At 46.3% G+C, this 20,966-nt stretch overlaps 1 protein-coding gene across 1 annotated transcript; it reads left to right on the top strand.

Annotated features, from left to right (window-relative positions):
- The first annotated feature begins 1,908 nt into the window (after positions 1-1,908).
- On the top strand, positions 1,909-17,594 carry LOC148820771 (intercellular adhesion molecule 4-like). Its single transcript, XM_088931575.1, has 5 exons — positions 1,909-2,088; positions 6,704-6,973; positions 8,571-8,903; positions 13,272-13,523; positions 15,510-17,594. Exons 1-5 carry the CDS (start codon positions 2,025-2,027, stop codon positions 15,617-15,619), a joined length of 1,029 nt encoding a protein of 342 aa, XP_088787701.1. The 5' UTR covers positions 1,909-2,024; the 3' UTR covers positions 15,620-17,594.
- The last annotated feature ends 3,372 nt before the right edge of the window (positions 17,595-20,966 follow it).

Here is a 20,966-nt window from a genome sequence, read left to right on the forward strand (position 1 = left end):
CACCGCAATGTGATCTAGTACGGCCGCACTGCGTCTTCTCCTTAAGCTAAAGATAACGTCTTGTTATGGATTTCAATAGTTCATTTACTGGTGCTGGAATCCTATGTACTGTCCGTCCCCAGCCTGCCACTAGACGCTGTATTGGACGTCGCCCTAAAAGGATGATGATAAATGACAGCAAACTGTATGACAAGTAGTTACAGACCCGTTAAAACTACACGAGCACAAAATACAGCAAATAAAGCCTCTTGTTTTTTTCAATGATATACACGCAACTTAAAATTCACGAGAGAAACATATCAGGCTTCTTCAGAGCGACCAAAGCCGCGGCTAACAGACCTTCCAAGAAGAATGCAGCGGGCTGCGGTCAATGTACTTTCTCCCCGGGTAGTAGCTAACTGTGGAGCCCTCCAGGGATGTGTGAGTGCAGCACTGCTCCTCGCCCTCTGTACCGATGACTGTGTTGCCAGCGGTCACATTCTTGATGGTTCTACCTCACTTTCTCTGATGAATGGTAAAGGAGACCCCAGGCTGTATCCGAACCGTGTAGGTACAGTAGTTTGACTGCATGGTGTAACCCAAATGCCTGGATTTTAAATGCTAGTGAAATGGAAGAAATTGTCTTTGGTCTTGAACAGGATCAATACCCTTAACCAGTTATAATTTGTAATGAGCCCATGAAGCAAGTTGCATCCTATAAGTATCTGGGAATATACACAGACGGTGATCTGTCTTGGAAGGCACACGTTGACTTTATTTGTAATTCACTGTCTTGCCAGGTTACTGGCTTCTGGTGCCAGCAGTGGGACACAAAGTGAGGTGGTGCAGAGGTCAGCATTGCTGGGGCCCTGGGCTCAAGTACAGACCTGGGTGCTGTCTGTGTGGAGTCTGTATGTTCTCCCCGTGTTTCAGGTGGGTTTTCTACAGGTGCTCCGGTTTCCTCCCACAGTCCAAAGACCTGCTGGTAGGCTATTTGTCTTCTGGGGGAAATTACCCCTGGAGTGTCTGTGTCTGCCCCGCGGGGGACTGGCGTCCCGACCAGGGTGTGTCTCGCCTTGTGCTCGTTGCTTGCCGGGATAGACTCTGGCTCCCCCGCAACCGTGAACAGAAAGAGACGGTTAGAAACTGGGCGGATGGAATCAAACTACTCCATACATGAGCTCACGGTAAAGGAGGACAGGTTGATAGACAGGTGCAATTAGTGGTTCTGTGCAAACACGAAGGGGTATTGTGCGATTATAGCAGCTCAGGGTGACAGAGGGGGAGTCCATTTACAGGTTCTGGTGATCCTTGCTGCGCAGTGCCGCGGTATGGGCAGATGTCTTTTACATGATACTATATTTATTTTTAATGTAATGTTTATTTGTACGGCTTGTGTGTTGTTGTTTTTTTGTTTTTAAGTCTCGCTGTGTGCAAAACATTGCTGCTTGGATGCAAAATAATTTCTGAGCAGTCGGTCAATACGGCAGCAGTACAGCACGATCGCTTGCAGGAAAGGGGCGCGATTTGACTGGAAGGGACAGAGAGAAGGAGATCGGCGGAGGAGCTCCTCACAGGTCTGTAGAGCAGATCCCCTACGTGGAGGCAGATAACTTCAGCAGTCTGGTCTAAAATCGGGCGAATAAAAATAGACAGTTGCCTCCTTTGCATGCTGTAAACGCGACTTCAAACGCTGGGGCCGCTACCGACACCTGACGAGGGCTCAACAGGCAGGAACGTCGCATTTTATGTTTTAGGTTTTTATCCTAAAAAATGTATCCTAAACCTTGACCTGTTCGTTTGCGGTCAGTGTGCGCGCAAGGGAATCATGAATCTCTGGTATCGCAGCTTGATGACTTGGTGTCTCCATCCAGCCCGGCTGGCTGGTGCGCTCTCTGCCGGAAACAACACAGATCTCCAGAAGGCGTTGACGAGTGCGGGGAGTGGCCGACTCGATACATATAGTGTAGGCCTATGTATTATCCATTTCGTCTCCAACATTTACTTTCGTTGGACTTGTAGAATCACTCTCCAATAGAGGAACGATGCCAGCGATTAGAAGGGGATATTGGACTCTGCTGACTTTTGCTTTAAGTGTTGTTTTCGCGGGTAAGAGCTTATTTGAATTAACCACGTATTTTTTTTCTTCTTCTGTTGCTGTACTTGTGCGTATTCGATCAGTTTCCCCAGTACAGAAGAAGGCAGCGTATTTTCGGGGACTCTAACACAGATTGCGTGTTCGTATCTGTTGTGTTTTAGTACTCTGTTTCGTTCAATTTGACCGGAAGGACGTGCATACGGCGAGTGAACTGCCGCTGCGTGAGGTGAAGATCCAGGTGTCGTTCCGCGCCCCCCCCCCCGTGTGGCTGTAGACCCCCCATTTGTAACAGCTCGTTTTCTTGCAGGCTGGCGCTTTAGACTAACAAGATCGATAGGGTGAACCAGAATAACGTCGCCTTTACAATCCTGATATTTTGTGAATTTCACATTGGGGGGGAAACATGGCTCGGATTCGGGCGAAAATGGAAACAAACACTAAGGCGGTTCAGAAATGAGCGTCCCGTAAAAAAGCAGGACGGAACGCGGGGGGAAAAAAATCACAATGGCAATAAAAGTCTTTGATATTCTAGAATAAAGAGTGCAGCGGGAATCTTTTCCCTACAGATTGTTTTTGTTTGGTCGCTCTCTGTGCTTCTACCCGGCGAGAAGCTGCATGTTTTTTTGGACTATTTTAAGCGAGCCAGTGGCCCCAGTGCAGTCAAGGTTACGTATCGCGCCGTCAGGATTTCCATTACTTTGCATTCCCGTCCACAGGTCGAGTCAGGGAGGCGGCTCCTTGCTGGGAAATCTGGATTTTGCTCGCCATCTAAAATTCCTTGCTCAAACTTTGTTTTTTTGTTTTTTTTTTTGGAATGCAGCAGTAAATCGTATTCAGCGCGAAAATATTTGGTTCGCTCCCTTGTAGAAAAATCTGATCCCCTCACAGGTCTGTAGTTCTCCGACACACACACACACACGTTGTAAGCGAGGGATTGAGTGAAAGGAACGCCGTCTTTAATTGTGCATCGGTAGATAATGGGTTGTTTTAATATTGGCTTCATTAATTTCTGCTGCGCTCTTGAGCGAAATGAGCGCGAGTTCCCTTATTCCGTGTGTCCACTATCGGGGACGCACTCGCTGTCACTCCACTTGAAGACGATAAACGATGAAAGTGGTTAGCGCCTTGGCTGTCCCAGCAAAAGCTCTTCAATTGTAAAAGACGGACCTGAACACCAGCTGTAGAAATGTGCGTTCCTGACAGATGGGGAGCTGGATTCTTTTTAACGAGCTGTTTTCGCTCCCACTTGTAGGGAATCTATGGAAGACCGTTTTCGCCAGGGAGTAAAAAATAAACGCGCTATTGTATCTCAGAATTGCGACTACGAAATAGCCCACATTTTCATTGTCTGTCCTTTTGTTATTGTAACGGATTCGGGTTCTAGGGCTTGTGCCCTCGCCGCTCCCACCCTACTTCGTGCCTCACTGCATTGCTCGAACCCAGGTCTTGCCTGCTGAGCTTAAGAACACCTTCTTTAGTCCCGGCGGCCAGCATCCCTGTTATGCGCAGGGGAGAGCGGTGCCGTCACCACACTGCAACCATATCGTACAACCTGTATGTCGGCCGTTCCGTTACACTATTTTCATGAATCGTACAGGATCATAGGATCTATAGGGCTGAAGACAATCTACAGGAAAAAAAAACAATTGTTTTGGAGACGTGGAATTGTAAGGAAGCGCATTTCTGCCACCTGGGGAAAAAATCTCGTTTTACGATATTCCTTTATTTCATAATTACGAGATAACGAATTATTTCGTAATGACGAGATAGCAATGATTACTTCGGTGTATGTACAATAAGCTACATTGTGCACGGAACGCATCCAGAAGCGCCCCCGAACTTGGCCAGCGCTTTCGGTTTCATGATCGTGTCAATGACCTGCGCTGCAGAATTTGTACGGATTTAGTTTCGACTGGGGTTTAGTCATAATGAAATCTTGCCGTTTTTAGCAAATATGAACATAATCATCATAAGCATGAGGACCGCTTTTGTGGGATTTGGAGATCAAAGCAATGACGGTTCCGTTATGAACAGTTTATACGTGCAATCAGTCCCACTGCGTACAACTTTTAAGTCCGCAGGTAGCGATATTATAGGTATTGTATGACACCTGTTCTATCGCGTAATCGCATAAAGTACACGGGGTTACTATCTCATAATTAAGAGAATTTTCTCGTAATTACGAGATCAGGGTGAGGATTTCTTTTTTCCTTGGTGGCAGCAGTGCGCTTCCGCGGAATGGTAACTCTTAACCGAGCATTTGACGGCGATTTCTGTTGAGGGACTGTGTCCAGTATTTTGAATCGGTGTTGCTTCCATCCACCTGTCCCATTTTCTAAAGGGCTCCTTCCGAATCAGGGTTGCGGGGGAGCTGGAGCCTATCCAGGCAGGCAGACACACACACTCGCACCCGGACCGCTTTTCCCAGAAGACAAATAACCTGTCAGCATGTCTTTGGACGGTGGCAGGAAACTCAAATGCAAATGCAGGGAGAACATACAAACTCCACACAGCCAGCACCCCAGGAGCTGATCCCAGGGCCCCCGCGCTGTGGTGGTACTATGTCTCGGGAGCGCAGTAGCACACCCCGTTTGCTCATCAGGGCGGGGCAGGGGGAAGTTCAGGCTGCTGTTCAGGAAGAGAAAGCTGCAGTGTGGCGTTTGGCTGAAGCCCAAGCGCAGATGTCCCGGAGCTTCTTCAGCCATGGGGTGAGAGTAATGGGGCAGGCAGGCGGGCATCGGGGCACAAGGGGCTGCAGCAGAAAGACTCCCAGAAATTGCAGCGAAAAGGGGTGGAGGTATGAAAAGGGAAAAGGGAAAGTGGCGAAAATGAAGGACGCTCCAAGGAGAGAATTGATTGGGGAGCTGAAACCTGGAGAGCGCTGGCAGTAAAAGAAAAAAATTAAAATGCCGGGGTTTCCCCTGGCAACCGCGGGACGCGCGTCGGTCCCGGCCCGAGCGGGACGCGTCGCTTCCAGCTCTGCAGCCCGAGAGTCGGGAAGACAAGTCAGCCTGATCAGACAAACCGCCAAAACAGCGCTGAGGGCTGGAAGAGGAGCTGCCTTGCAGTCTCCACGCTCAGACTGAACGATGCAGTGAGGTTTCCTGGCAACGCCGCCGATTAAACCAAGTCTGCAAGTCATTACAATATCCATGAGAGGGCTTGGCACTGGCCTGGACATTCGGAATAAGTGAATCATTTGCAGTTGCCAGCGTCATGATTACGGGCACAGCTGCAGCTCTCCTCCTGGCTCGGGAGAGAGCCTTCTGTGAGGTGATCCTCACGGGGGTGTTGGCACTGCCTGGAGGAGCACCGAGCCCCCCCCTGACAGCACTGCAGGAAGGCCGACAGAGCCCTGCCCCCCTCAGTCTGGGGCTGGGGTGTCGGAGCTCTGTCATGGACTGACCCTCTTTGGGGGATCCCAGTCACTGTTGGCACACGACCTGTTTCCCACAACCCACAAGGTCAGCCTGCTCCCTGGGTGAACTCAGCCCCTTTGGGGCGTCCCGTGACCCCCAATATCCCAAAGACAACTAGAGCTTCAGCTCCACAGGCCCCGTTATGCTCATCTTGGGTCAGAGTTCGAGAGTTTGTCAGCACTAGAAACTAGTCTCCAGCTCGGACAGTTTGTAATTGATCACGTGAGAGGTAGATTAAACATGTTTCTAGCATTTTTGATCTTTTGTCATTGAGAGGAGATGTTGTCATGGCTTGAGGAACAGATGATCATGTATCGACTGTTGAAGTATTCATTTATACTCGTTATTGTTTGAGGCATACTCCTCTTTAATGCTTTTGTGTATGCATTCAATAATATGAACGTTATTTGTTTCAGAGCAAAAAGGAATGTGTTGAAGTTTCCAAAAAAGTGAAATTGTGTGTGTAAATACTTATTTTGTTGGTTAAAAACGGAACAAGAGAGAACTATTGGATACATTGCATTGATTAATAACATTTTAATAATCTGATTAATGAATTTTCCCTGCGACGGACTGGCCTCTCATCCAGGATGTATCCTGCCTTGCGCCCGATATTTACTGGGGTAGACTCTGGCTGCCCTGTGACTCTGAATTGGATAAAGCATTTAGGAAATAGATGGATGGAAAATTAGTTTGTTACAAATTTAATTATTGTTTATTGTAGTAGATTCTAAGACAGAAGACAGGCAGTGAAATGGAGGGGTGAGGGACAGACCGAATGAACTGGATCAGTTGGTCCCTGACCAGCTCTCTCCCAGTCTGTACAGCCCTGTGAGTGAAGGCCTTTCAGAGCACTGGACCAAAGACCAGTGAGGCAGACGCCTGTCTCTGCAGTGAAGGGAAATGGGCAGCCATCAAGTATTAGCACCTCAGGGAAAGGTTTGGGAAAGAGGACAGAGGTTTACGGCGTCCTGCACCAAACCAAAGAGCTTGTACAGCATTAACCTTCTGAACTCCTGTGTGACATTTCTGTAGTTACACGTAACAACAAATGCATTTCCCCCAGTGAAATTTTGATATTACATTTAGCAAACTGTCATTATTAATAAGACAGCTTTTATATTCTGTACTTGAAAAGGTGATGTTAGTCATGTGATTGGAAAATAATTTAAATTCCAATTATTTGCTTTCCTTCTCCTTACTCCAGGAGCTGTTCCAGACTGTCCGCTTGAGATCAGCCCTCAGAGAGCTGTGGTGAGGTATGGGGACCCAGTGACAGTGAACTGCACCACAACACAGACAGCCAGAGGAATGGGCTGGGAGGCAACAGTTGGGTCTACAGGCATGAAAACAGGTGCCCAGTCTGTCATCTGGAACGTCAGCAGTCTGACTGATTGGACTGCAGAGCCTAAGTGCTATGCAAACTTTAATACTGAGCCCAGGCAGTGCAGGAAGAATCTCAACATCAGTCTGTACAGTGAGTGACTTTTTATTTCTTTTGTTCATGGTTGTTGTTTTTGTTGTACTAACACTACCATGCATGTGCTTGATTTTTCATGGTTTCCTCTGACAGTTCAGATCTTAGTATTTTATATTTTGCTTTCTCTGTTATATTTTTATGATAACCATTTAATTTTATATAGCATTTTCATCCCAAAGGATATAAAGATGTTTGAGGGGATCCACTTCACTCACCTCAATATGAGGTCACTGGTGCAGAGTGGCTGCTGTGTGTCTCCCAGGTGGGGCTGCGGGTGCAGAGTGGCTGCTGTGTGTCTCCCAGGTGGGGCTGCTGGTGCAGAATGGCTGCCGTGTGTCTCCCAGGTGGGGCTGCGGGTGCAGAGTGGCTGCCGTGTGTCTCCCAGGTGGGGCTGCGGGTGCAGAGTGGCTGCCGTGTGTCTCCCAGGTGGGGCTGCGGGTGCAGAGTGGCTGCCGTGTGTCTCCCAGGTGGGGCTGCGGGTGCAGAGTGGCTGCTGTGTGTCTCCCATGTGGGGCTGCTGGTGCAGAATGGCTGCTGTGTGTCTCCCAGGTGGGGCTGCGGGTGCAGAGTGGCTGCCGTGTGTCTCCCAGGTGGGGCTGCTGGTGCAGAGTGGCTGCTGTGTGTCTCCCAGGTGGGGCTGCTGGTGCAGAGTGGCTGCTTTGTGTCTCCCAGGTGGGGCTGCTGGTGCAGAGTGGCTGCTGTGTGTCTCCCAGGGAGGGCTGCACCTCAGAGGTGGATGAAGTGTGTCCCTTCCTGTATGTGAAGTGGTTTTGGATCATTTGGGATAAAAGGCTCCTTTATAAACACAAGTTAAATTTAACTAAATCTTTACCACTTGAGATCATCAGTTGAGATAAAAATTCTCATTTACGTTTACAGCTTGCAATGTTATCAATTTACACAGAAAGATCTTGAAATTGGGTAAATTGTTTCATGAAAATATTTTGCAGTACAATTCACAGATTAAGCAGAGGCAACATACTGTAGGTAGGATAATTACAATATCAGCTTATTCTATATGGTTGCAGGTTTATTTTTGGCAACTTTTTGTCCAGACTATTTTGGCAGAATTGATGTGTGTAGTGTACAGTGTTTAACATAAAAAAGTCAAAACACGTGTGATGTGTTCTTTTTACCATGAGGGTCTAATGAAGACTCTGTGACATTTACTTACCCATTACAGGGAAGCAGGCAGTTTGAAAATGCCAGAAGTGAAGAGCATCAGGTATAAACCACAGTAAAACAGTTACTGTTTGTAAGGGTTTGATGTTTTCTTGGAAGATGAAGTTGTTATGAGGTCATTATTAAACCAGACATCCCCCAGATCTACAGCAGGCGAAAGGGTCCAGATCCTGCAGGGAGAATTGGTCACTGTGGGTCTCTGCATAGGACAGCTGTAGGTGTGTGTCCTCAGATACTCTGAGAATGAGTGAGGTCTACATCAACAAGTGTTGCCCTGCAAGTGTTAGGACAACCACATGGTGCCTAATGGGACTGCTCTGGTATAGGCTTTCAGATGGAAATACAGCACAAAGCTTGGTAGGGAAAGTAAATAAAGTAAAAATAAATATATCCAATGTTTTTATTTTTGCAGAGTACCCGGACAGCGTCTCTCTCAGCTCTGACAGCCCAGTGGTCCAGATGGTGGAGGGGAGACAGTACCAGCTGCGGTGTGCGGTCCAGAACATCGCTCCTGTTCAGTACCTCACTGTGAACTGGTACAGAGGACAGACACTGATTCACAGTCAGACCTTTTCTCACAACACTACAAGAACACCTGTGAATGTGTCTGCGACCCTCCTGTTCACCCCTGACAGAGCTGACCATGGACAGCAGCTCACCTGTGAGGCAGAGCTCAACCTGGGCCCAGAAGGACCACAGCCCCCTCCTGCAAATCAGTCTGATCCTCTCAGCATCACAGTGCTGTGTGAGTATACATTATCTTGTCATTTCATTATTCATTAAAACACCTCACAAATTCATTGTTCAGGAAAGTGTCCTGAGTATCTGGCTTAATTTTTTTTTAGTACATGTATTTTCCTTCCTACCATTTTGAAATGGCCAGATGTTTTCAGGTCTCATTATTCTAAACCCTGCACACGCACACGGGGAGAATGAGGAAGTGTAGGCAGGCTCCTCTGACCCGCCCTCTGTGGCACAGGCTTTGAACCCCAGTGTGTGTGGTATGGGGGGTGACTGGAGGAGACCATGATCAGGACTGTCACATGTCAACGAGGGAGGTCATGGTATCGCTGTTTCGCTGGGTGGCGAGAGCCTTGATTGGTTAACCCCACTCAACATTAAGCAGCTCTTAGGCCACCCATGCCTGCCATTGGGAAATCCCAGAGCCCGTTGTCCAGTGAAATGACATGGGCGCTGAGCCAGATCTGGCCTCAGCTGAGTCACGTGGGCCCTGGCATGATTTAGACCATGTTGGAGCCTTCTGTTTCCACGCCTAGTTTGTAAGGGCTGCGTCCTGTATTGCTCTCCACACTCCAGACTGAGGCTGTCCTATCTATTACTTTCCCTGTGGACTCGGGAAAGTCTTGGCATTCACGGGACACTGCCCCTGATTTCTCGTTCTAAAGAGCTTCTCTCTCCTCTTTCACCATTGGCAGCCATTGAAAGAATTAAAGAGATCAGGGATCGGTAATTCCCTGATCATAATTAAATGTGCCCCTTAAACAATCAATCTAATTCCATTCGTAAAAGACTTGCTTTGTGTAAAATGGGGGTAAGTAAGGCATATAAAACATGTAAAACACCTGACTCTGTTTTTCATCACAAAGGATCTCAAAGTGCTTTTACATTCGGGAGGGGACAACCCAAAAATGTTGACGATTTATTCGTAAAGGAAGCTGTTTTACTACAGAGCAAGATTTGCACCTTGTTTGCTGAAAGCGACTGAAAAGGCTTAAATGGGTCAATTTTGAAAGAGAGAGTGTCTGCAATTTTTTCCCTCCACTTTAACATACAGCTACATTTCTACAATGACCTGGAATTTTATTTGGAGCAAGAAAATGCAGAACTAGTGGTTATCCTACAGACCAGTTTTTCTCTCCGCGTGATGCAGAATTGTATTGATGTTTGCAGCTCCTAGATGCTGGTGCTGGGTCTCTGCACTGACATTTGTTCTGTAGCAATTTTTTAAAGCCTCCATCAGCAGAATAACAACACAAATGAAGCCGAGTGCCCAGAAAGTTTCATGTGGTTTCTTCAGGCATGACCCTATGTTGTTGCTATAGACGTCAGGGCCCCTGCAGTGAAGTATGAATGCCGGAACAGCTCAAAACTAGGGTACTCACTGCTGGCCCCGAAGGGACCTACTGTAAGTACAGGAAGAGTTTTAAAGACGTTAGGTCAGTGGTTGATATAATTAGGTCTGGGGGCATAATCTTCTCCAGGAGCTTTAGAACTCTGCTGGACAGATGACTAAAACTTAACTGCACCCTGTCTCCTATGTCTGTAGCTGCTGGACAGAAAGAACAGCCTCACAAAATGTAGTCTGAAGCTAAGAGTGCAACCCTCAAAGCCTGTGTGATTTTCCAGGATCAGAGAGCAAAGGGTTTTCTTTCAAGTGGACAAACACACTGCCCAGCTTGAGGTCGGCTGTGGTTAAAAATGGAAAAGACTTTCCCACCTACATGAAAAAGAGGAGGCTGTTTGGTCCATCTGACTTCTGTGGTGGCCAGTAGCTGATTGATCCAGGGCTCTTGTCCCGCTGTTTCTCAAAAGAAACCGGGATACAGGCCTGGACGTAGTGTCGGGTCAGGCCGAGCCCTTGTGTGTTGTCCACTGGGATGACATTGTCTGTGCCCTTGACTGTGCGGGTCAGGTCCCCCTCTAGTCTTCTCTGGTCAAGACTGAAAAGATCCTGTACTGTTGTAGAATACTGTGGCACTGTGGTTAGCTTTGCTGCCTCGCAGCTCTGGGGCTCTGGGTTCAATTCGGGGGGAGTTTGTATGTTCTCCCCGTGTTTGTGTAGGTTTCCTCTGGGTGCTCTGTTTTCCTCCCACAGCCCAAAGACATGCTGGTAAATGAATTGTCTTCTGGGAAAATCGGCCCCGATGTGAGTGTGTGTATCTGCCCTGTGGTGGACTGGTGTATCCTGCCTTGTGGCTGTTGCTTGCTGGGAAAGGCTCCAGTTTCCCAGCAACCCTGTATTGGATAAAATGGTTAGAAAATGGATGGATGGATGATTTAAATTCGATGCTAATTCTCTGCTCATTACTCTATCCTACTGTGGAACCAGCACTCTCTTCTCCCATAGAGGCCTCCATCAGGAATGCATACATTGAGATTCCCATGATAAAACACACCTCAGACAAGGGAAGGACTTGAGGCCGCTGGAGAAAAACCTCTCGTGCAGATGCTGCTGATAGATGCGTGTTTATTGATCATTAGAAGCACTAAGCTTTTTCAAGTAAAAGGTTTTAAGATTGAAAAAATACTGTAGTTGTCAAATGGAACTAAGAGTCCAACTGTCTTCTGTGAACCTAAAACTCTCAGTATAAAAACAGCATTGCCACTGCTGGTAAGGTATTACTAATGTAATTAAGAATGGATTATATTTTAATGAATACCTTACTTTGTTCTTTGAAATTTCAAATATTTTTTTTACTTCCTCTCCTTTTTGGTCTGCTGTAACCTCAACAAAGAGAGGCCAAAGTGGGGGGGGAGAAAAAAAAAGTAGTGTTTAACGCGAGCTGTTACAACTCGCGGAAAGAGAAGAATGACTAAGCTAAAGCAGCGAACTCCGAGGTGAAGTTCTGCCCGGTTCCAGTCGTCAGTGGCAGGTTATCGCATTATCACCCTCCATCGGCCGCAGACTCTGAGGACCTGATCCAAGGAACGCCCAGTGCATGATGCACAGGGAATGCATTTGATCTACTGTCCTTAATGTCACTATATGCCCATTCTGATTTGTTCTGTTGCTTTTTTCATGTTTAGACTTTGGTACGTATGTACACGATGGAGCAAAATGTTTAAACAATGGATGTAGCAAAAAGCAAACCGCTATACCACTTAGCCTCTGAGATCTGACTAGATCAGACTGTAGAGTAGGACTTGATTTAGTCGGTAGTATTCAGGCATGGGAGCACCTGGTTGCTGGTAGCAGTGGTGTGAGTGGACCAGTAGGTGGCGCTCTTTCCCCTGAATCACACATTTTGAACCTGTAACCCAGTGTAGTGCTATCCCAGTGTAGTGCTGGGGGAGTCTAATCATTAAGAAGTGCAAACCCTTGTATGATCCACTGAAGCAAAGTTCTGCACAAGAGACTCCGTCTCTTGTTTGTTGACTGAATTTCACATCAAGCTGACTCAAGTCTAGCCTGTCCCCTGTTTCAAACACAGAGGCAGTTGCTGATCTCTCCATTCCTCCCCCAGTAGCAGCGATTAGCTGCCGTGTGTCACCCACGGGGCTCTGGGGTCCTTGTTAAAGAATTGGAGCGTATTCTGCTTGCTGGTTGTGAGCGGAAAATGTTCAGTATATTGTAAAAACACAGGACCGAACTCTGAAGTAGCTAATCATAAAAGCCCCGCGACGCAGCGGTGAGGTTAAAGGAGGTGTGATACTGGTGGGGCGAGCTGTAAACAATACAGATGTGCAATTTTACACCTCCCTCCCTCCCTCTGACACATTACCACCACACAGCTCTTCTCAGGGCGAACTCACCACTGATCAACAAGACTCTGTCACGTACGCTCTGTGGACTCCATACCAGGGCCTGCAATGTGCACCAGCAGTTTCTTCATTGGAGAGCTGCGGCTCTGCCCATTCCCTTAAACAAAGACCAGTGACACCAGACAAGACAGTACACAAGCTCCTCATGAGGGCGACTCTGTGACCTTACAGCAGAGGTAACTGTACCACTTGGAGACGCTGAAGAGAGAGCCCATTGCCCCGGCCAGTAGCAGTGGGTCAAAGCACTGCTCCCCAGCCTGGGCTGCACACAGCACTGGCTTTGTGTTTAACGGACTGTGTGCTGCTGGTGTCCTTCTGCTTTCCTCCATGTGTCTGGTTTGACTACCGGTGTGACCCTGACCTGGGATTCTGAAATCTGTTGTTCTTGTGTCAGCGTGTGCCGAAGTCCTTTCCACGCGTCCACATGTCTTGGAATTGCTTTAAAACAAACGGCACTTAAAAAATAGAGGTACAGGCCAGCCTTCCCCAGACTCTCTCTTCCTTCCTGTTGGCTGCTCCTTCATAAGTGTGTTGACTTTGTCAAGATGCCTTTTACATTCTGTCTGGTGCTGCGCAGTAGATGCTTATTGTTATTTAACTTCTCTTTTAGATAAGCCACGTTTTCTCAACCCAGGGAATGAGAGGGTTGAAATTAAAAAAGGTGAGGACCTTCGCCTAAGCTGCAAAACCAGCGCTAATCCTCTTCCTACATTCAAGTGGAAGACTCCTGCTGGTGTCGATGACAAGAGAAAAGAGGGTGACCAGTTGTTTCAGTCACCAGCTTTTCCTGGAGACTACGAGTGCATTGCGGAAAACCAGATTGGGAGCATTTCTAAGATATTCTCAGTGGAGAAAATTCCAGGTAAGTTTTTTTTTTTCCTCTGCTTTAAGCTGCATGATCTGAGTTGTTTCAGCCTAGCTCCGAGAGCTAACAAGCCGAAGTTAGCCACGTTCTGTAGACTCACTCACAGTCTGTTCTTGTCCCAGAACACTGGAGTGTTCTATATCTTTATCTTTAGTAAAGTTGAAGAAGAGTGAAGTCCTGAGAATCGGAGCCAGAAAAGATCTTGTGTATTGAACTGCAGATAAAATTAAGATGTAGGCTGTGGAAAACAAGCTATGATTCAAATTGGAGTGAAGATCACATGGAGCAACTTGGGTGTGGCCTCACACTCCAAATTGCCAGTTCAGTAAGGCCGTAGTCTTCTCTGTAACTTGAGCAGGGCTGCTAAGAGCCTGACCATCCAGGGCAAAAACCACTTTTGTCACTGAGCCACAGGCTTGTAAATATTTATGGTCCTGGCTCTCGCAGAATCCTAGGAAGCAGATGCTCGGACTATGCAAAGCATCTCTTACTGAACTGGGATAAAAGAGGGAAACAGCTGTATCTTATTCATAGGGATGGTAACAAACCAGGTAGTCAAAAAGAGAGCTCCTCTTCCTGTTCTTGTGTTCCCTTGTGAACGATTCTGGGCTCAGGAAGGAAGTGAAAGCTGCACGCACTGACAGGCTGATTTCGGTGTGATGGATCAGCTCTGGGTGGCGTTTGGCAAGTTCCAGATTCTCTGAACACCCTCCACAGTTCATCTGCATAGAAACAGGATGCCAGTTCCCAGAGCACTGCAGTTTTTCCAGATTGTGAGTCTGTAGTGCTTCAAGCCTGGAAGTAGCATCCTTTGTAGAGGCTTGACGTTAAGCCAGATGTTCACTACTTGTTTTCTCTTGAAGAATTTTACTCACCGAACTGTCTTTAACACAGGAATGTGTGCGCACGAATGCAGGGATAGAGTTGCACTGATTTTACCACTCGAACAGCTGGTGCTAATCTTGTCCAGTTAGTTGCTTTCTGCTGCTCGGATAACTGAGAGCTTTGTGTGCTGTGAAATGGCAAGTGACACCAGGGAACTCGAGCACTGCAGGCTGAAAGCCAAGCACTGATGCAGTATTGACACTGCAGTTCCTGGGGGTTCAAATCCAGAACGTTTTAGGGCTCTTTTCATCAGACTAAGAGAGAAAAAATATTGCTTAATACTGCTTTTAACAGCAGTTCAGAAGCAGGTCAAATTTCTACTTCTGCTCCCCTACGCACCAGTAGCTTACCCGCTGAGCACCCACCCTCTGTTAGGCAAGTAACGCCAAACCAACTTTTATACAATTCAGACTCGCAATACGTTTTATCAATACGTCACTGGGAGACTAGGATGAGTCCATCACTCAGACATTGCAGTTTCAGTCTGAGTCACGCCTCTGACCGACTGACCAGGTTTAGTGGGGTGGAGAATTCTCTCTGGGCGTAGGCGCGACTCATCCAAGCGTCTCCGCAGCTTGCTTGTTGCTCAGCAGCGCCCTCTTGTGACTTGCCAGGGGTCAGCAAGAGCTGCACTGCGGACACATCCGGTGCTGCCCCTGGAGTGGGCAGCAAGTCCACCGTGCACCTAGTCCTTTCCAGTCAGTGCAGAAATGCTGAGTAGTTGGCCATTGCAAAGCAGTAGGCTCCAAGGACATTGGCTGAAACGAATTAAGTTGGGGACTTAAAAATTCATTAATTAAAATACAATAGGGGATCAGAGCTGTACCTAAAGTTTTGCATTTCGGGACAAACTCCCTATTTATATTAATTTGTTAGGACTACCGTTATCGTACTCCAAGATCTCTTGGGTTTAATAATCACAGGACTGGCTGCCTTTTGTGGAGGCGAAGGCATGCCTTTGCCGGCCATAATGCAAACCTGCCAGGCTAAGCTGAGTTGTATAAAAATACCATAACAACAAAAAAGAAGGCTCTGCAAATGGAGTACAACAGCCTGCCCTGCCCACATCGTTAATAATTGACTTTATTCCTTTGACAGATAAGACGGTCTTCTGGAGTATCATTGGAGCTGGAATTGTGGTGCTTGTTGGGCTGATCGTAGGATACGCATTCAAAAGATATAGAGGCAGTAAGAACTCTGTTATCTGAGCAGCAGTGTCCAGGAAGATTGGAACGCCCTGTGCTACAGTGGAAAAGGACCTGGTCTGAAACCTGCAGATTGGATAATCCTGGATTTATTTTTTACTTTCTCTCCTCTCAGCCGACATGGCTTTTAACACAGAAGTAGATGGGTTGCTGTTGCCAATGGTCTCCCCACACTGCTCCTTATGAGTCCCAAGATGGCACGTTGTAGAGGTGACCATTACATCATCAATTTTAGGAAGACTGGGAACAGTTCAGTTGGGTTGCTTTAAACAGGTTATTGGCTGAATTAATCCCAAGAGCTGGAACAAAGATCTGAATATCTTTCAGTTCTTGGGTGGGCGGCAGAGATCTCTTAATTGAACGAAATACTCTCCTAACGCCTAAAGCAAGTGTTCTCTGTCTTTAGAAATAGGGGTCCTGGTATACGGGTCTTATTTTCACTCCGATACAAGACTGCTGCACCTTTCTCCTCTCTCTGCAGGGATGCCTTCTTTTCACTTCCCCTTGTTGCCCATCGTAATGAATGTGTGTACACGTGTGAAATCTCCAGTGGTCTAACTTAGCATTACAAAGGCAGCTAAACTGACCAGTACAGTATATCATAAAAAGACAAAAGTAGAGTGAGGCTTCAGGACTCTGGAGGTTAAATACAGGTTAAGCATGCCTTTTTTTTCTGTTTGCACTCAAAATACTGAAATGGAACATTGACCCTTGAGTTATGCAAGAGGTTTTCTTTTAGATGACATAATCCTAAAGAAAGCTGTCAGTTTTGCGAAGGAGCATGTCTGAATTCTAGCAGGCCCAGGCAGCACTTACCATTGTGAAGTGTTACCTGTACAGCACATCCAGCTGCTTACAGCTGCATTGACTACCTTGGAACTCTTGACCGCAAGGCTGACGGAGAATGTGTGTGAAAAATCGGGCTATTCAAACATTTGCTTTTAGGGGTGAGGAGTGGCGATAGTATAGTGGGGGAGTAGCTAGCATTGCTGCCTTGCAGCACTGGAACCCTGGGATCAATTCCTATGGTGCTATTTGTGTGGAGTTTGCATGTTCTTCCCACATTCACATTGGTCTCCTCCAGGAGTTCCAATTTCCTCTCACAGTGTGAATATGGGTAGGTTAATGGAATTCTGGGACAACTGGCCCTGGTGTGAGTTTGTGTGTGTGTGTGCCCTGGCTTGGTCTGGTGTCCTGTCCAGGGTCTATCCTGCCTTCTGCCCGTTGCTTGCTGGGATCGACTCCAGCTCTCCAGCAACCCTACACTGGATAAAACAATTACAAAATTGATGTAAGGAAGGTGACAGTACTTTGTGTGCTTGTGAAACACCACAACCATTCCAACAAAAAGGAACAAACGTAAATGTAATAATGGTTCATTTTCAGAAGTAAAGTCAGAAGGCCCTCATGGGTGACAAATGTCACTTTGACATTTAAAAAACTCTGGTCTCGGAGTTAAAATGCCTCGCTACTTACACAATCCCTGTGGTTAAAGCCAAAGATAAGGGTTGACACATACTGTAACACCAGCCTTTTTTATTCTGATAATTTCTTGTTTTCCTTTAGTTTGTTACAAGTTATATTTTTTAACCTTTTTTTAAAGAAATATATTTTTGGAAAATTGTTCAAAATCGGATGCAGTTGGCAGCCAGCTGTCTTTTCTGTGTTAGACTGTGGAGTAAAACCTGGGTTAAGAGGAAGACTACAATAATTCAAGATTCAAAAATCAATCATTTTAATTCAGTGAGGCTACAGCATGTTGAACAGACTCCTTCTCTGTGGCACATAGGACATCAGATGTCATTCTAATACTGTTAAACATGAACTTGAAGTTTGAATGGACTGTAATGAGTTTTAAAAAAACCCATGTTCAGCTGTTGCCTTTGATTTTTGCAGATTTTTAAAAATATTTTAAGCAATCAGTGTAATCCTTAAATTGTTTGAATGCATTGCTACAAAAGTAATTTTTAACAGAAAAGGGCATGGCTTTCACTTTTATTTAATTTATTTAACTGTGTGCATTTGTTTTCGATCTGATCTCATGATCTGCTGCCCAGGGGAAGCAGACTCGTCTTTAACCTGTAAAATATAATCGATGCTCATGTTTCCCCCCCCCTCTCATTGAATGGTTGTTACCTATAGCAAAACTGTCCCCACTGGGCTGACGGGTTAAGAAACTCAAGTGCTCAACGCACTCCGGCATCCAGTCAGTCATTTTCCAGGCTGCGTGCAACCTCTACCGCTTCTAAAACTGACTGGCTTGGGAAGACTGAAAAAAACTCCACAGGAGCGAAAGGAGACCATGTGGAAACTAGCCAGCTCATGGATGCAGATCCACATGTTGGCTGGAGGTTCACCGGGAATTGGCTGAGCCGAGGTGTCGGAGTGGAGTGTAGGAGGAAAGCGCCTCGCTCCTGGAGCACCCGAGCCATCTTTTTCCCTGCGGGAGCTTTAATGTCCATGATTGCCGCAGCATGAATGTTGACTTTGGAGGACGGAGTACATAGAGAGAGAGAGAGAGCCGTACAGAGCACTGTCAGGGCATGGTCCGCAAATAAAGACCAAAACTGAAACCCAAAAAAAAAACATGGTTGACTCATTACAACAAAAGTTTTACCTGATATTTTTTTTTGCTAGGGGAAAAAAACACATTGGCTTACTCTTGGCAGGCGTTCCCAAAAAAAGCTCACTGTGCATGAATGAGGAAGCGTGGCACTGGAAATGTCAATCCCTGACGGCATAATTCATCACAAAACTCACAAGTGCTACCAGGGAGATACGCTGCACAAGTTTCCACTGCTCCCCCTGACGTCATGCGCCCCACCTATCCTAAAACCCAACCACAGATCGATCCTGGCAGGCTTCCGAGAACAGCCCCCACACCGGAAAACACGCAGGCAAGAAAATGTGTGGTGTACTCCAGGATGAAGGTTTTTTTTTGTAATTTTCACAGAAAGGGTGTAGCCTCAAATATTTAGGATAGGTTTCAAGTTGCACTGTACACAGATTTAGCTGTGAACAAACTGGCATGTTTAGATCCTATCTGAGCACAAAAGCAGTGTAGATATTTTCAGCCTTAAGCTGATGATTAAAAAGTACCGTTGAGCAGAAACTTCAGGTTATTTGTAAGCTTAATGCGTCTCAAAGTTAGGATTTTTACAGGATGCCTTCGTTTCTGCAACACGGGGGATTCAGAATTCAGAATATCTGCTCCCTTTACCTATGGGACTGCAGTCTCACGGTGAAGCTTGCTCCCCGAATGTAGGCTGGCCTGCCCTGGCACCAGGGATAAATGGGGGGATAGTTAAATTTGAGTTGTACTTAAATATGTACTGGAGGAAAAAAAAGGACTTCTCCTACCTAATTCTCATTTCAGGACAGTAAAGTAACAGTACCCATATGAGATAAGACCGTGGTTGAGAGTAGAGGATATGAGCTGTCTTCTCTTTTGTAACTTCCAGACTGATTTCGGAGAAGCGCGGCGGGGAGGCGCCCTCTGCCCATGATGAGTAGACATGGGCTAGGCCCATCCGTCACATCCTGCCAACAATATCTAAATGACATTAAGACAGATTTCAACAGATGGCATAAATTCATTGCAGACGGAGCATTACATACTTAAACCATGTGACCAATCTTAGTGCCAGGTTCTACAGCTGAGCCTTAAAGGAGCAGTAGATGTACATCTTTACACTTTCACTGATATTATCCCGATACATTTTTATAAAAAACAAGCATCACGAAGGTATTTGCTTGAAAAAGAGACCTGCACAGCCTGTTCTGGGGAGAGGATGCATGCTTAGCTAAAAAGCTATAGGGATCTTGTCTACATTGCTCAAGTAGCATTACAATTAAATGGAGGGTCTTCAGCTAGCAGAAAACAAGTGCAATTTTGGATGTCGGAGGTCAAATTATTCTGCGTTTCCAAGGAAAACAGAGCAGTGTTTGTTCAAGGTTTTGAGAGCTGAATTGTCTGATTAATGCACCAAGAACTGAGAGCTCAGTGTCACTTGGCAAATGCACAAGGAGATGGAAGAACTTGCAGAGGCGCTTCAACACCAAATCTGGTCTGTAGAGGGAGAAGCAGCTGGGTGGCAGACTGGAAAAGAAAAATCATTTTCAGTGGCAGCAGATCTGAACCACAGGTGTGAATTACGACAGCTGTGGGTACAAAAGGGGAAGTGGATTAGCTGACCTTCTGTAGTCTTCTCAAAAATTGATTTAAAACACGTTTCAGGCCGACTTAGACAAAAGGCACTTGCACTGCCTTGGTCTCGAAATAGGTTTATGCCCTGCTGAAAAGAGAAGAGAGAAAACATACCGTTTCAGCTGTGAAGCCTTTTTTAGGTGTGAGCAACACCTGAAGAAGGCTTCACAGCCGAAACGTTACGTTTGTTCTCTTCAGCATGGAATAAACCTATTAACTTGTTCATTTGCAGACTACGCATGCTGACGCAGCTACCCCCCCCCGAACTACTTCTGCCTGGGTCTTGCTGTTAGTCTGTTAGCATGGCTGTTGGCATAGAAGACAACTTATCAAGCACTGCAGATAAGCTTTTTTTTTTTTTTTTACAGTTTTAGAATTGCAAATAATCCTGTTTTACATGTCCACTCAATTTGGGAACCGACAATTGTGTTTGTGCATTGGCTCACAGCAACACCCTGCCATAGGCACATGGGGAAAACAGGGAGGTGCAGACTGGTCCTGTCCACCTCTGCAAGTACCTGGCATGTCCACTGGTGATTGGAAGAGACAGAGCTCACATGTGATGAGGGCACAGGGGTCACTGTTTCACACTCCTGAAGGTGCAAGGCCAATCATGAACCTCTGGCTGGGGAAAGGGCACAGTCTATGACCCACACTTGTATTTATTTACCTATAGCAGTTTATTACAGAGCCTCTGTTTTTTTTTAAAGGATAATGTTTTAAATTAATTCAGTAAGGATTGTTTTAGAGAGCAGGAAAAGCCAACCATGAACCAGGAGTTTTGCATTGGCCTACTCCTGTATCGGCAGTGAATGCCCTTCAGTGTAATTTACAAACTTCTCTTGCACCAGTACAGAACAAGCCAAGGTTACATCTGTGAAGGATTCCAAGAAGAAGGAATCCCAATCATATTTAAAAAGTGACAGGAAAACCCTCTAACATTTGTAGCATTGAAACCCCATTCCAATTCCCCAAATAAAATGGGACAAAACCATCTCCTTCTACCTAAAGCATGAGTGTGGCAGGGTTGAGGGTTCAAACCCCAGGCGGGACACTGCTTTCATCTTGAGGGAGGAACACCACTAACATTGCACTACTAAACCCCCCCGCTATGTAAATCCGTTTGCGGGTTGCAAATGTTCA

The sequence above is a fragment of the Atractosteus spatula genome, chromosome 14 (genome assembly GCF_055471065.1).
Source record: "Atractosteus spatula isolate fAtrSpa1 chromosome 14, fAtrSpa1.hap1, whole genome shotgun sequence".
NCBI classification, from domain to species: domain Eukaryota; kingdom Metazoa; phylum Chordata; class Actinopteri; order Semionotiformes; family Lepisosteidae; genus Atractosteus; species Atractosteus spatula.

What these genes read in the sequence shown, in the direction of transcription:
- LOC148820771 (XM_088931575.1), top strand. Translation starts at nt 2,025, where the DNA reads ATGCCAGCGATTAGAAGGGGATATTGGACTCTGCTGACTTTTGCTTTA. An exon ending in TCTCAACATCAGTCTGTACA is followed by an intron (nt 6,974 to 8,570) that starts GTGAGTGACTTT and finishes TTATTTTTGCAG; the next exon opens with AGTACCCGGACAGCGTCTCT. An exon ending in CTCAGTGGAGAAAATTCCAG is followed by an intron (nt 13,524 to 15,509) that starts GTAAGTTTTTTT and finishes TTCCTTTGACAG; the next exon opens with ATAAGACGGTCTTCTGGAGT.